General features: G+C 41.0%; 1 protein-coding gene across 1 annotated transcript in view; it reads right to left on the reverse strand.

Annotated features, from left to right (window-relative positions):
* Window positions 1-9,102: 9,102 nt before the first annotated feature.
* LOC149446170 (phospholipase A and acyltransferase 4-like) overlaps window positions 9,103-17,464 on the reverse strand; it is a 52,992-nt gene continuing 44,630 nt past the window's right edge. The window contains exon 4 of the mRNA XM_089652790.1: window positions 9,103-11,300. Coding sequence (XP_089508916.1) covers window positions 11,184-11,300 — 117 coding nt within the window. The 3' untranslated portion in view covers window positions 9,103-11,183. The remainder of the gene's footprint in view (window positions 11,301-17,464) is intronic.

A 17,464-nucleotide genomic window follows, 5' to 3' on the forward strand; every position in this document is an offset into this window, starting at 1 on the left:
GGTTATAAGGACTACGCCAAAATGGCGCCCGTTTGTGAGGACATCTATCTTTGGGAAAATGGCGCACGTTAACGATGCGTGCATTATTCCCCTTATTTAAAGGACAGAGCGGCGTCAGCAGCTGATAGCCAAAAACCCTTTGACTAAGAGCTGTCGCTCGAAACGTGTCAAGGTCAGGCTTCAGCTGTTTGACGCTAACACCGCCGGCACCACGAGGGGTCCCGGCGGCAACTATATACTGGGTCAGTATCTCTATTTTACTTACTCCATACATTGTACCCTTTGTTTGTATGTGGGAATAAATGCACCCATAGACATACTGCACTATTGGCCTCCTTTACTTTTTTCTGAGCTCCTGCGGGAGCCAGGTTTATTCGGAGAGTGGTGATCATTTAAGGAGAAGGCTGATCGCAAGGTGTTGGAGAAAGAAGGGGACCTGACCAGATCTGACCAGACCCTAGTTGAGTGATTGGAGGTCTTTATGTTATAGAAAAGCGCACAAAGGTTGCGCATCTGGTGAGTGCGTAATTTGTACCCCCATTGTTTCACCGTGCACACAGTCGGTGTCGTCTGGAGAGCCATAGATTGGTTGAGACTTTGTTCACATCCTCACGCTGAACTTACCTTTGGATATAACAATCCTTCCTCACGTCCTATTAGCCACAGTATAGTGGCGTATATCTGTATGCACAATGATACCTTATACTTTTGCATGAGTTTGTACATGTATATACACTTTTGTCTAATTTTGTACTAGCGCTGCACCTTTTTATATATTATCTCATATATTAGTTTCACCGTTTAAGTTGCATTACTGAAATAAATGAACTTTTGCACAATATTCAAATTTTTCGAGTTTAAACTTTATGTCTGGCTTTTATCTGAGGTGGATGACTAGGTGTTACATCACACCACAGGTTGCACTATTACCACCACTTCTGGCCAGAGCCCTTAGGTACTCAGGCACTTCCTCCTACCCTTTTAGCTATTGACTCTGCAGACAGTTGTCGACTTCTGTGCACTGTGCTCTTCTGAAAGCGCTGATCCCGCTCTGTCATTGTACGTGGCATACCACTTCGTTGCTGAATTGCTGTTGTTCCCAGTTGCTTCCGCTTTGTTATACCACTAACAGTTGACCGTGTAATATTTAGTAGCAAGGAAATGTGACGGATGGACTTATTGCACAGGTGGCAACCTATCACGGTACCACACCTGAATTCACTGAGCTCCTGAGACCGACCCATTCCTTCACAAATGTTTGTAGAAGCAGTCTGCATGCCTAGGTGCTTGATTTTATACACTTGCGGCCATGGAGGAGGTGATTGGAACACCTGAATCCAATGAATTGGAGGGTGTCCCAATACTTTTGGCAATATAGTGTGTGTGTATGTGTGCATATATATATATATATATATATATATGCACATACATAGTGTATGTGTACTTATTTCCTCAGACTATAGGGGAAAAGTCTGCTTGTCTTGGAGACAGACATCAAGTTTCTTGGAGTTTGAGGAGATACTTCTCAAACAAGTGCCACTGGATACAATGGTAACAAAGATACTATTGTTATATTTCAGTTGACAGTTGGTTTAGTCTATTGTTCTGTAACCATAGCCAAACACAGCTTGACTTTTGACATATGTGACCTATGGTATGTATGATACCACAGAGCCATCTTGAGGTCGAATTGAAGAATGTTCCTGACATTGAAACACTGTTTTGTGAAAGGGGCCACACTCATGTGGGGATGGTAAACTTTTCAAATAAAAGGTTGGCTGGTTAGGTTGACATGGAAGACTCCATGATGACTTAACACCAAGGAAGATCCCTGCAAGAACCTGATGACACTTGTAGCCAAATCTCCTGCAACCATTTTACAGCAAGCCTGGGATCCTCATTGCCCACTGAGATTGTGAAGCCTCTGTAATCAGAATTAAGTAGCCTTTTAGCATATTTCCATTGTATACAGACTTGCTTATTTGCTAGGAAGTAGGTAGCAATTTGCTTGTTGTATGTATATCTGCCAGTCTTGTACTGTTTTTCCTATACAGGTGTACCTCGGTTTACAAATTTAGTGCATTCTCCAGGACGTTTTGTATTGCGAAAAACTTGTAAACCAAAAAACGGTTTCCCATAGGAATTCACTGAAAACCAATTAATCCGTTCCGGAGGTCAGAAAAAAAGTTTTTAAAAAGTGGCTGTCACTATAGGTCAGTGCCAGTTTTTAAATGTAATTACCGGCTTTTTTTTCTTGGCTCACAGAATCAGCTGTCACTTTCCCCCCAGCTAAAATAAAGAAGGATTTCTTTTAGTTTATTTCCCAAAGTTAAAAGAAACAATGTTTCCTTTTAGTTTCTTAAAAGAAACAAAGTTTCCTTTAGCACCGGGGAAAGTGACAGCTAATTCTGTGAGTTATAGTGAAGGAAAAAAAAATCCGACAATTGCATTTGAAAATCGTCACTAACATGCACTTCATATTGTGAAAAAAATTCCTAAAGGCATTATTTTCAATGGATTTTCATTCGTAAACCGAAAATTACATTGACCGAGGCGTTTGTAAACCGAGGTACGCCTGTAGTTTTAAAGGTTTCTATGTACAGAATTTTAGTAAAGCACATTAATATACCATGGAGGTCTACGCTTCCATGCATATAATGCAGAGTAACCTTTACTAGCAGGGCTGCTGTTAGAAACCACAGGGCCCCATACAGCCAACCTGCCAGGGCCCCCCTCAAAAAAGAAAAAGTTTACTATGCTTCAGTTATGAATGAACACCATGAGTGATCAGTAACAATCACTGATTGTGTTCATTCAGAAAAGGAAGGGGCTGGTAAATGTGACATAGTTAGAGGACCCTTCCCCAACTCTCCATCCTGAAAGATCCTATTGTGCTTGCTGCTGCTGGTGGAAAGAAGGGGAGGGAAGCTGGCAGCACTGCAGGGGTGGGGGCACACGGGGGCCTGGACAGCAGGGGGAAATGTATGATGTACAGGGAGGGTGATTACTGGAACTGGTCCCCTCTATGGCTCCAGCTGAAAGCTAGCAAGACGGAGAGGAGAAGAAGCCAGCTTTCAGCTGCTCCCTCTGGGGATCCCCATGCAGGGGATCAGTTCCAGTAGTCTCCCCCCCGCCATGCTGATCGCCATCCCTGCCCACATCCGATTCACCCAGCTGCCTGGGCCCCCCTGCTGGCCTGTGCCCAGTACAGGAGGACTGGTGGTACCCTCTTATCCACAGCCCTGTTTAGACACCAAGAAAAACATATATTCATTGGATGTTTGGATATATGTTATCTTATTTGCCATTGGTGTATCAGAACATTGACTACTCTAGCACCATCTTGTGGACATTTATCCCAAGCACTCTTTGTTGTATAGAGTACCTATCTGTCATTTCACTACTCCAAGTGGGTTTGATTGAGCAGCTAGGAAACTAGTCCACTATCTTGTGCTACACAAATTTAAATCCTATTGCCTGAGAGTTGGAATTTTCTGTTTTTACTTCTTACTTTTCTGAACCTAAAAGTACTGGTCCAAAAAAATATACAAATGGCAGATTTTGCCAGTTACAGTTTAAAAAGCTCCTGTGGATCAGCCTGTCAAGTTATTTACTTAGATTAGAAATCAAGTTTCTCCAATTTGTGGATCTTTATAATCCCACAATATTATGTACATACAATATCTCCTAGAAGTGAGTACACCCCTCACATTTTTGGAACTATTTTATTCTATCTTTTCATGTGACCAGTGAAGAAATTACACTTTCCTACAATGTAAAGTAATGAGTGTACAGCTTGTATAACAGTGTAAATTTGCTGTCCCCTCAAAATAGCTCAACACATGCAGCCATTAATGTCTAAACCGCTGACAACAAAAGTGAGTACACCCCTAAGTGAAAATGTCCAAATTGGGCCCAAAGTGTCAATATTTTGTGTGACCACCATTATTTTCCAGCACTGCCTTAATCGTCTTGGGCATGGAGTTCATCAGAGCTTCACAGGTTGCCACTGGAGTCCTCTTCCACTCCTCCATGATGCCATCATAGAGCTGGTTGGATGTTAGAGACCTTGCGCTCCTCCACCTTCCATTTGAGGATGCCCCACAGATGCTCAATAGGGTTTAGGTCTCTAACATCCACCAGCTCCGTGATGTCGTCATGGAGGAGTGGAAGAGGACTTCCACATCTCAATTCCTTTCCTTCAAAGTCATATTGAGCATCAGTCCTTTGGCATCTGATAAATGCTGCATGTTTCAGTACTCCAGAACTATGGAATTCTCTTCTTCAGCAACCATCCAACAGTGGATTAGACAAATGGAAGACATTAGGATTATGGAAAGTCTTACCGCTTCAATAAACAACCCACAACTTAAAGTTACTTCCACCTGCTTCTACTGGCTAGACTTCACTTGTAAGAATGACTTTAAAATAGTTCTTGTATGTATGACCTAGAGCCATGTTTCTCATGTAATGGGTTGTGACCAGGGGCAGACTGGACCCCAGGCCTCTTTAATGCCCTAATAAAATGCCTGGTGCCCTGACAACATAGCTTAATAAAAAACGCAGGCCTCACTAATATAGGTGTTAAGATGGCTGGGATCGCAATTCTAGCCGACCCTAATATTTGTAGTAATGCAGCCAGCCGGTCCCATCAAAGTGGTGCACAAGGGGTTCCAAAGCCTTCACGCGCATTCCTCCTTCCTCTGCGTCAGCACTGGGAGGAAGTGACATTTAAGTACACTTCCTTCCAGCCAGCCAGCCGCGCAGGAGGGAAGAAAATCACCACTGGACGCCAGGGAATGACTCCACTAGGTACTTTTCCTGGGGTGATGGAGAGCGCATGGAAGGGGGGATTCAAGGAGTGCATGAAATGGTAGGGACTGAAAACCCTCACATAAATATTGCACAAATTATATTGTTAATTTAAAAAGCCACTGAAGACATTAATACTCTTAACTTAGTGTGGCTTTGAGAGTGAGAAGTAGAGGAGGTATTGTTCAGTTTAATGGGCTATTACTGTGAGGTAGAGGGGACATTGCTTAAAGTTAGGGGTATTGGTGGATTTTTGTTTTTATATGTATGCTTAAAATATTTTTTTATTTTAAAAGTCTAAAAAAGTGTTTTATTATGTTATTGTAGAATACTGCACGAGTTGTTTTGTGGAATCAATTATAATGTTTCACAAATTAAATTATTTTTAATGATTTAATGACCAAGGACAAATGTGGCTCCTGAGGTTCCAGAGGTTGGGAATTACTCACCTGGAAACTTGGTGGTCACACTGTAGGCTCTATCAGCTATCCCCCTCAGCTATCCCCCTGCAGTCTTTTTTACTTCACAAAGGTTCTGGTTCCCCACCGCCTGCACCCTGGTCTCCCTTCCCCTCCTTTTCTTTTTTCGTCATGTTCTTGACTCCCCACTTTCTTTCTTTCATTGGTTCTACTTCCTCCTACCCTGCACATGTATTGGCATGGAAAGGGAATGTCATGCTGATCTATTGTACATAACGCTGTCTTCTAGTCACAGTTAGAAATGTACAAAACGAAAAAATGTGTTTAGTTTCGGATTGATTCGGTAAGTTAATCATTGCATCTCGTGATCCGACGACATGACGTCAAGGCATGCAGGCTCCTCCAAAACACGTTTCGTAAAATTGTACTTCCTCAGTTGGGGTATGGCTCTTCAGTAAGCTTTTTAATCCCCCAAAGCTCCCCCTGGTGACCATCCCTGTATTCTGAAGAGGCTGCATATACGTCCTTAAAGGGGACCTCTGGATGTAAAACAACCCTGATGCTACCCTAAGCTGTAACACCTATAAGAGGGATTCCGGGCAGACCTCTGTTTGATTAATACATTGCGCATTATCCCTGCGCATCTGGTGAGTGCGCATTTTATCTATATGTTGCCACCCACAGAATCTGTTTGATGACTGATACACCATCGGGAATAATCGTGTCACCTTGGGGCCTTCATATGATCTTTGATTTTATTTATGGACTTTTATTCTAATATTTTAATATTTTATGAGTAATATATATGATTATCATTTAAGGTATTTTTATTGACCCTACATTCTATTGAGTATTTTATTTATGCTATATCGTTCATATTATACTACTATATATTTTTAGCGCTGCACTATCTTACACTACTTTGAAGGTTGTATGGTCTCCTTTCAGTGCATAGCTATTTTCTTGTTAGCCAAGCGCTCGCTGATATTTCTCCAGGTTATAATGATTCATTTTTGGAATTTGTTTTGTATATTAGGATTAACAAACGTAACCAGCGCTCCAGTCTTCATGCAACCAAGAAGATGCCAAAATGCCAACCGAAGAGGTGCAGCCCTTCTAAGATCGGGAAATCTGAGCACTAGTGCAAAAGAACAGACAAGGGCGCACTCTATACTCACAAACCAACGTGATTAAAAGCAGTAGAAGTGGTCCACAAAGACAGTTACAATACATCTGTGTCTAATGATGCGAATGAGCTGACGCGTTTCGGGAGCTGAACCCCCTTCCTCAGAGCTAGGATTAGTTTCATATATTTGTAGTTCTGAATCAATTAGTATTTTCAGAGGTTATTTTGGAAAATTGACTAAATTCATTTTAACGTATTAATTCGCTATTTCAGGAAGTTACTTATGCACTCTGAGTCATCCTTGCTAGTCCAACCCACAAAGAGAAATTAAATGTGCTGATTGGACGATATGGACTGGAGTCATGTGCATTCAAAAGAACGAATGGAACAAAATTAACTTTGGATTAATTCGATGTTGTAATTCAGAGATTCTAATGGATCCTCCTCCATACAACCCAAACACAATAAGTAGGACTCATTATCTTATTTCACCCACTATACCTTGCTGTATTTGTTGCAATATGTTTCCATTTCATATGTAGTGCATTTTTTTATAATAAAGAAAAATGTTAATGCAAAGTAAAAATGAAATGGAATCTGAATCAATTTGGATCATTTGCTGTGTTACGTTATTTCGGATGCTTCAAACAAACAAATGACCCAAACTATGACATTATGTCATTCAAATGAAACATGAATATGAATGAATTTGTCGTTTCATTATAATTTAATTCGGATTTGTAGAAATGTGTTACTATTGTGATTCGGATATTCATATACATCTGAAGCTCCGAATAATGAAAATTTTTGTAGAATTTCGATTTGTAACAAAACAAATCACCCATGTCTAGTCACAGTCAAGTTGAAGGCATTTGTGATTATTTATCCTGATGTCCTATGGTAGGTATCTGTATCCCTCGATTGTTGGCTGTTTCTCACTGAACAATAGGTGTCTCTCTGTGCTGTATGCTGTCTAATGTTTTACTGTACCTTGTACTTCTAGTTAGTTATACCACTGTTCCTGTGTTCCATGATCATGTAAAACTCAATAAACACAGAATGCATAAAAAAGGGGGAATTTATAAAGGGACATGCTTTCGAATTCCATCAGGGCACAGCACTAAAAAAACAGTGGTTGCTTCCAATTCATGTACCTGTCAGTGCCTAGCATGGAGGGGTAGAGTGTCCATAATGGACATTTCATCCCCAGTGTGCACCTTGCTCAACCACTGCAGCCTTTACATTGCCAGGCGCATGGGCGAGGAGTTTTGCACCAGGGGTGGGCGGAGCCTGATATTAAATTGAGAGACTAGTTCCCTATCAGGTCTGCGTTACTTTTGATTGACAGCACATGGATCCATAGCTTTTCAGTCCAATAGCAGCTTTCAAATCTGGCAACACTGCATCATGCATATGACAAATTTAAAAATGTAAGGGTGTGTGACACCGAGGAGGAGGTCCAAGCACAAGGCTAATTGTATTGGAATCAACTTCAGTTGCAATTATTTTGCATGAGCACCATATAACCTAAAGGCTACCCTGATCATATCTAATGTACAGTATATAAAAAGCCTGATTCTAGTACATGTGTTTGTCCTCTACAGTAAAGTGACATGATATTTCCTCTATCTGCCTAATAGCTACCATCATATGACTTATTAATCACTTGCCCTCCAGAGGATTTACCCCCCTTCCTCACCAGGCCATTTTTTGCTTTACGGCGCTGCGTTACTTTAACTGACAATTGCACGGTCATGCAACGCTGCACCCAAATAAAATTTACATCCTTTTTTACCACAAATAGAGATTTCTTTTGGTAGTATTTGATCGCCCATGCGTTTTTTATTTTTTGCGCTATAAACAAAAAAAGACTGACAATTTTGACAAAAAAAACAATATTTTTTACTTTTTGCTATTAAACATGTCCAGTAAAAAAAAATTTAAAAATCTAATTTAATCATAAATTTAGGGCAAAATGTATTCAGTTACATGTTTGTGCTAAAATAAATCCCAATACGTGTAAATTAATTGGTTTACATGAAAGTTATAGCATCTACAAATGGAGGTGTATACAAAGTGGAATTTTTTATTTTTATATTTACTAGTAATGGCGGCGATCAGCGACTTATAGCGGGACTGCAGCGGCATTCTGACACTGGGGGTAACTGATATACAGTGATCAGTGCTTAAAAAAAAGCACTGATACTGTACTAATGGCACTGGGCAGGAAGTGGTTAACATGAGGGGTGATCAAAGGGTTAACTGTGTGCTGTTTCACATTATGTGCTGTGTGTGCTTTGTATGGCTCTGCTGGAGCTGACAGGAGAGATAACTGTATTGTTTACATACAGTTTTCTCCCCCGTCGGTAATACTCGGCAATCACCGAGTGCCGGCGAGTAATCACCGGCCAGGGCTCGTGTGCGCCCCCTACCCAGAGTTGCAAAATCATATATATATACATACACATGATTTTGTGCACCCGTACCACCCTGTGGCAGTATATCTGCTATAAGGCAGACGGGAAGTGGTTATTGACCCCTCGCTCAGACTCTCTCATGATATGCTAGCGCTGATCAGCACAAAGGACATCAGTCCTTACAATAGACAACAAAGTGCTACATGTAAAGAATTTTTTGTGTTTGAGATGTCCAGTACCCTTTCAGTTAATAATGTACACTAATTTGTATGTAATATTACAACTCATTCAGTAGTAAATTCACAGAGATCACACTAAAACAAATAGGTATGAACTACATAGATTTATTTTGATCATATTACATTTGAATTATAAAAGCACAGACTTCAACTATATAGTATAACAATGTGCACTTAATACTGTTATAAGATTATAATTATTATTGTTGATATTAATATTATTATTATACAGGATTTACATAGCGCCAACAGTTTGCGCAGCGCTTTACAAAATGAAGGACGACAGTACAATTACAATACATTTCAGTACAGAAGGAATAGGGGGGCCCTGCTCGTGGAGCTTACAATCTAAATTATAATATAAAATATAGATAAGCATATAATCAAATACAAATCTAAGATTAGCACAAAGCTGGGAGTTAAATTAAGGCAATAAAGGGAATTCTGTGACTCCATATTTTCCATGTTCCATGATACCCTGCTTATAAATATAGGGCTGACAATCTGTCCAAAAAAAATGCCTTAAGACTCCATATTGGAAAAGTACTAAATCCGATTTACACCCCGGTCACATCCAACCCGACTTTGAAATTGTGTGAGTTACAGTGAAGTCGCACGATTTCAAAGTCGGGTGAGATGCCGATTTCCGGTGCAATTTGCAAGACATCTGACACAGATGTCTATGCAAATCGCACCGAAATTAGTGCATGTACTACTTTAGAAATCAGTGCGGCTCCAACCAAGCAGGAACAACACTGATATGACCGCTCTAGTTGCGGACAATAGGGCGTGACTTGGCATGCAATTTGCAAGTCGCATGGCATGCACATCGCATGCCAATTCGCATCCAGTGTGGCCGGGGACTTAAGACCCATTTGAACCTTCAATGCACTGTAATTATTTTGTAAGTATGGATAAGTGCTGCTGTGTACCATCCATATCTACAGAATAATTATATGGTGCACTGATGTTGGATGTAATTTTCATTTCTTTTCTATTCTTTGTATATATATATATTGCACTGTGATCAGTGCTTAAAAAAAGCACTGATACTGTACTAATGGCACTGGGCAGGAAGTGGTTAACATGAGGGGTGATCAAAGGGTTAACTGTGTGCTGTTTTACATTATTTGCTTTTTCTTTTCTATTCTTTGTATATATATACTGCACTTTTTCTACATTCCAAGTGTAATTTTCAGTATATATTATTTTCTCTGCATGTACACTGCCTGGCACCACGTATTTGGTATCCATTAAAGGCTAATTCTACCCATAGAACATTTTACATGTTACACCCATATATAAGGTGTACCATAGAACATTGTGCCCTGTGGATGCCACCCCCCCCCCCTCCACACTACCAAAACAAACAAAACAACCCTCCCCCACATGTTGCAGTTCTTCTCACTCTTAACCACTATCAGATATGAAATTGGCGTGGCTGTGCTAGACTCCATCTGCACTGCCACATTATTTTTCTATGAGAAAACTACAAATCCAATGCGCCACCGCGGCTGACAGACTTCTAATTCTCAGTGGAACACAAGTGCAGTGATATCCTCATACATAGTCTATTGACACCTCCACCAGCTCTCCAAATGAGAACCTATACCTCTGTACTGACAGAGCTGGAGGAGGAGTCTACAGGAGCCTGACAATGCATCCGCAGTCCACTAATCGTTGCAATGCTTTGCTGGCCCATTTGCAAAAACATTTTTTTTCTGCAAATAAATGTGCATTTATTTATTTGCAAAAGGTGAACTTAAAAAGGCTGTGGAACTCCCACCTTTATATAGATGTTTAGTTTTGACGGCCTCCTCAATGTAACTTTATGTCATTATTATGTTTGTAACCATGCAGATCTCACCATCGATGTGCTCTCTCTCTCTCTCTCTCCTGTGATGTTGTTTGTATGTATATATATCTTTGTGAAAATTTATAAAAATTGTTAATATAAAAAAAAAGGGCTGTGGAACACCAGGGTGGTTAATTGAATCTTCCTGTCAGTATATCTGCTTACCCATACATCCTGTACATCCTGTATACTGACAGATCTGCAGGAGCCCTGCATGGCACCAGCTTTACAGGTTCCTGCAGCCAAAAATAATAAATGCACATTTTTTTACCTACATAAAGATGTGCATTTATTATTTTTGGTCGAATGATGAACTTATTCTGTAGCGTTTCTTTGCTTCCGTCGACTTATTGCAGTTGCTACCACTGCAAGAATTCCACCAACAACAGCAATAGCTGCACCTCCGGCTGCATAAATCTTTGCATTATCCACCTGCAAGAAGAGCAACATAAAAACTTTGTAAACCCTTTATATTACTACAGAAACTGTTATTTCTTGTTGTGATTCTACAAAAAAACAAAAAAAAAAGCCCAACTTCAGCCTTTTTTGTTGGTTTTTATTAAGTGGGAAAGATTTTATCAGGTTCTCATCACTATAAACAAAAACAGGCAGCACTCCAAAGTAGTAGATCTCCAATTTATATTGAGATTTTATTTTATTTATTTATTTAAGGTATGTAGCGACGTCAATTTACGCAGCGCTTTACATATACCGTATTTTTCGCTCCATAAGACGCACTTTTTTCCCCCCAAAAAAGGGGGGGAAAATGTCAATGCGTCTTATGGAGCGAATATAGAGCGGCCGGTCCGGTATTTCCACCGCCGCCGTGCAGAATACCGGGCCGGCCGCTCAGCTCTGCAGCGGGACCTTATGAAGAGGACTGATGACCTTTGGGGAGGTGGGGAGCGGGTACCTGAATTTGACAGGTACCCGCTGTTACTTATTTGTTCTTTATCTTACCTGTTCCTCTATCCAGCGGCGCGCTGTCTTCCCGGCTTCTGTAGTGTGGGCACTGGGCATGACAGCCGGGTGCCAAGTGCGCATGCGCAAGAAGCGGTGCTTTTTGTGAATGGTAAGGCGGTACCTGGGACACATGACCGATCCCAGAAGCCGCCAGACCAATCACAAAGTGCAAGTGCTTCTCGCTCATGCGCACTGGGCACCCGGCTGTCATGCCGAGCGCCATTACAGAAGCCGGGAAGACAGCGCGCGGCTGGATCGAGGAACAGGTAAGATAAAGAACAACTCCGCGGAAGTAAGAGCGGGTATCTGTCAAATTCAGGTACCCGCTCCCCCCCTCCCCAAAGGTCAGCAGTCATCTGTACTGTCCGCAGTCTCTGGTCATCCCTGTGCTGTCCTCAGTCTCTGGTCATCCCTGTGCTGTCCGCAGTCTCTGGTCATCCCTGTGCTGTCCGCAGTCTCTGGTCATCCCTGTGCTGTCCGCAGTCTCTGGTCATCCCTGTGCTGTCCGCAGTCTCTGGTAATCCCTGTGCTGTCCGCAGTCTCTGGTCATCCCTGTGCTGTCCGCAGTCTCTGGTCATCCCTGTGCTGTCCGCAGTCTCTGGTCATCCCTGTACTATGTCTGCAGTCTCTGGTTATCTCCTGTACTATGTCTGCAGTCCATTAGTTCAGAATTTTTTTTTCCTGTTTTCTGCCTCTAAAACCTAGGTGCGTCTTATGGTCAGGTGCGTCTTATGGAGCGAAAAATACGGTATATATATTGTACATTCATATCAGTCCCTAACCCTCAAGGGGCATACAGTCTAAGGTCCCTAACTTACATTCTTACAATTTAGACAGGATCCAATTAAACTACCAGCATGTCTTTGGAGTGTGGGAGGAAACTCATGCAGGCACAGGGAGAACATGCAAACTCCAGGCAGGTGGTGCCGTGGTTGGGATTCGAAAACCAACGAGCTTAGTACTGCCAGGCGGAAGTGCTAACCTTAGCAGTAGCAAAACATAGCTTATGCAGTAAAGCAAAATAGCATGGTGGAGTTTTTCTTAGTGCATAAACTTTGTTTTTCTACTAAACTCTCAGTAGAAATTTGATATCTACTACTTTTGGAGTGCTGGCTCTTTCCATTTAAAGTTTTACACCGTGGCGTTGATTTTACAGATGTGCATCAAGGAATAATTTGTTTCCTTTCAGGATTCGTTTGTTAAGTTCCATATATTAATTATTTTCAAACTGAAATTCGAATTTCGGAAGTTATATTCATTCTATTCTATTCTTCTATTCTATTATGTTTTATTCTATTCTTCTATTGCTTTATTTTTTTTTTCTTTTTTGCTTTATTCTATTCTAATCAGCAGCCTATGTAGGAATCATCATCATATTTCACTTTAATACCTTACTGTATTTATTGCAACATGTTTCCATTTCGAATTTGAACTCATTGCCTCTAATGTTAATGCTCCCCAGCCTCTGCCGTTGTAATCTTTTGGTGTGGCAGGGATACTACATCTAACGGGTTATCGCAGGCACTCATCAAGAAAGCCCGGCAATGCCAGAGCCTTTCCACCCAGCTGCTCCTTCATTCATGCTGTACTACAGCTTCTATGAATGAAACTGGATCTATGAATGGAGGGGGCTGATGCCTGAAAGGCCCACCCCTACATTCATATAGAGTTTTTCACTCATAAAAGCTGTAATAATACTTCTATGAACAGAGCAGCTGGATGAAAAGGGCGGTCATAATCAGGCTGTCTTGATGAGAGCCGATGACAGACCCTTATATGGGGTTGGTGGACATGAATGGAGGAGGATTTCTACTAACAGAAGAGGAATCAGCATAAGGGACACATCCTCCTGGCTGTAAGTTATGTCCTTTGTGCTGAATTTTTCTGGTTTTTATTTTACCTATAGTTAGGATTTAAACAAATTGTTGGATTGGGAAGCTAATGAAAAGTTACATAACAGGTTATGACCACTATACCTTTACATTTTGAGCTTGATATTAGAATGATCCCACTGGGGCTTATCCGATTCTCCTTCCAGAACAAGTTGTTTTATTTCAGGTATCAATTTGCACAGCACTTTACATATGTATTGTGCATTCACATCAGTCCCTAACCCTCAAGGGGTGTACAATCTAAGGTCCCTAACTCACATTCATACATACACATACTAGGGCCACGTTTGGCAGGAGCCAATTAATCTACTAGCATGTCTTTGGAGTGTGGGAGGAAACTGGAGTACCCGGAGGAAACCCACACAGGCACAGGGAGAACATGCAAACTCCAGGCAGGTGGTGCCGTGGTTGGAATTGGAACCAACAACCTTAGTACTGCCAGGCAGAAGTGCTAACCATTTAGCCACTGTGCTGCCCGTAAGTTAATGCTTTCTAATACAAACTTGTTTTATCCTAATAATTGTAATGATTTATTTGTTGTAACAATAAAAATCATTAGAAAACAAATTAAGCGTTGGAAGGTGAGATTTTATTTTTTTTTAATATGATATTTGCTATCATTAAATGCTGCCATTTTTTTTCTTAGAAACAATCCTCTCGATATATATATATATATATATATATATATATATTTTTTTTTTTTTTTTTAAACCATAGCTCTGCTTTATCCCATTGTAATGACAAGAAGTTATGTGAATGAAGCAGAAAGCCCATAGTTGTATATTTGTTTCTCATGGTCATTAACAGTTAAAAGAGTGTGAATAATAAGCTATGAATAAATGTTTTATACTTTCTTAAAATTATAAGTGCATTTTATTATTTGTATCCTTTTCTTCTTTAACCTTCCCTCGCAATATTTTGAAAATTTAAATATAATGTATACCTACAAGACCTCTGTTAAAAAAAAACCTAAAAATCCATAATTTTCTTTTCCTGGTGCATCTTCATGGCAGTAAAAAATATGGGTTGAGTCTCTGCCCCCACAACCTGATAAGACTGGTTAACTATAAATCAAAGACAGACCTGGCTAACATCATTCTCCATAACTCTCACCATTGGGGTGGGAATCTGTACGCTGCCATAAAAATGCACCAGGAAAGGAAAATAATGGAAAGGTGCATATACAATTTTCCATTTTCCTGGTGTATCATGGCAGCATACAATGGGAACTAACTCGCCATATGGGAGGGTACATGAAAAAATTTGTAATGCTCAGTAGTGTAAGTATCCTCCTGCACAACAAATTTTCCAAATTTACTGTCACAAGCTGAGTCGGGTTCACCTAATAAAGTGTAATAATGGTGTTCTGGGAGGTCAGTATTGCTGACTTGCAAGTAGCCTCAGGAGATACTCAGCACTGTGCTGTCTAGAGAGCTGGTACTGCCCTGGCTGAATATGCTCTTAAGTCTTATGGTATAGAAAGGTTCTGTGAAGAGTAGGCTCTTTTTTTGTCTTAACAATCTAGGAGGTGACTGTACGTGTTGATGCTGACTGACACTGCCTTAAGCCATGCGGGGCCAAGCACAGATTTCAGATTTCCTGAATGAAAAGGTATCTGCTAAGCAGGCCATCAGAGTTAGACCAACATCCAGGGGATATGGTTCTCTTGATTCACCAAAGAATGATGGTAAATGGACTTCCTGGTTAAAGTGGAAGGAGGAAGAAACCTTATGGATAAAAGCGGTCTGATTTTAGAATTATTCTGTCAGGGTAGAACGTTAGGTGAAGCTTCTCACGTACAAAGCCTGTGGCTCTGACACCCTTTTCACAGAGGTTGTGGCAATCAGAAATATGATCTTCAGAGATTGCAGAGTGTAGCCAATTCTGCAGGATAAAAACGAGGCCTAGACAGAGGTTCGAAGACCATAGGCAAGTCCCACTTAGGGAACAATAGTTTCCTGGCAAGTCTAAATTCATGCAAGCCTTTAAGAATTACTAAATGGTTAAGGGCTCCTTAAACTCCTGTAATGGTGGACAAGGCTAAACTTTGAACGTTAAATGTATTTGAACCTAAGCCCCTGTCCAGCCCCAGTTGAAAGAACTGCGAAGCCTTGGCTGATTTTGGTGATGAAGGATTCCAGGCTTTTGCTGTGAGATCTGCAAATTTTACCCATATTCTCTGGTAAGTCTGATTCATGGAGACCTCTCTGGCTTGACACAAAGTAGCCACTACCTGCACTGAGCACCCTTGACTTGGTAGCCTCAGCCTTCATGCCATCAAATGTAGTCTCTGGGAGCTGTATGGCAAAACTAGCAATGAGAGAGTAGATCCATCATCACTGGCAGAGGCAGTGGTGACTCAGTGCTCAACTGTAGGAGAGATAGACACCAGAGCCTCCTATCAATATTGTAAGTTCCACTGGCAGCTTATGAATTCTACCCTTCCACTGCTGTCTAGGCACAGTACAACTCTTGTGCCTCTTATAAAAGGAGTGAATGCCAGAAGAGCTTTGAATGCTGCTCTCAGTTTGAAAGTTTTCATACCATGCCTCAAAAGCTGAACATCCCACGATCTTGAGCTTCCTACTCTTTGAAATGCATCCCCCAACCTTTCTGGCTGGACGTGATAATGTTGCATTTGAAAACAACAATTGGGCAATTAAGAAAAACCAAGGATACTTAGGCACTGTCCTGCTGAAAGAGACTTCGCTCCCAAACCACCTTTGATTTTCTCTATCAGAGGATGGCTCCTCCCTCGTGGAAATTCTACTTTATTTTTTCTGTGTATCCAAAATGCCGCCAAGAGCCTCATTCTTTGAGCTGGGCAGAAGAAGCTTTCTTCAAATTAAATAGCAATCAAACTGTGGTATAAGGTGCAGCAGAGCATCCCATTGCTGAATAAGCATCTCATGATTTCTAGCTAGAAAAAGGATGCCATCCATGTGAATGTCTTGGGGGAGGTGGACAGACTGAAGGGAAGGCACCAAAACTGGTAGTGGAATGGATTGGGAAAAGTAAATAGGCGTCTGATAAACCAGAGAGCATCCACTCTCCTAGATTTATCAATAATAGAACTGATTGCAGATTCTCTATCTGGAATGACTCCAACCTTCTGTGCTTGTTGAGTTTTTTCAAATTAAGCACTGGGCACAGATCACTTGATTTTGAGGGTTTTTTTTGTTTTTTTACTAGGAACAGAGGTGAACTAAATTCTCATCTCCTCTGGGGGCTTGGAACCTTCACGATTGCTCATTTTTACAATTCGTTCGGCTACAAACTGAACCAAAATGTTTTGCTTTTCCATCAAATCCGGTAGCCAGGCTGGCTGTAAGTGATTGGAAGGTGGATATACCCTTAAACTTCCACCAATGTCACACTGATATAGGTGACATGGCTCACTGATCCTGAATATTTTCGCTCCAGGTGTGTTTGCAAAGCTTCAGCTGGCTCCCACAGGCACCCCCCGGATGAGCGCACCCTTAAAAGGACTTCTGCTGTTCTCTCAGGACAGGTGCCTTAGCTTTTTAAGGCTTCAACAATGAAGATTGGTTACTATTAGAGATGAGCGAATTATTCAAAAATTCGATTCGGCTGATTCGCCGAATTCGCGGAATAAATTCGATTCGAGCCGAATATATTCGCTGCGAATTTAACTTATAAAAAGGGTGTTTCTAGGCTTCAGAGAGCCTTTATATTAGTGCAGAACACTGTACCTTTAATTTAAATGCCCTTGGAGTCTGC

The sequence above is a fragment of the Staurois parvus genome, unplaced genomic scaffold (genome assembly GCF_062004578.1).
Source record: "Staurois parvus isolate SC_StPar_1 unplaced genomic scaffold, SC_StPar_1.0 ptg000694l, whole genome shotgun sequence".
NCBI classification, from domain to species: domain Eukaryota; kingdom Metazoa; phylum Chordata; class Amphibia; order Anura; family Ranidae; genus Staurois; species Staurois parvus.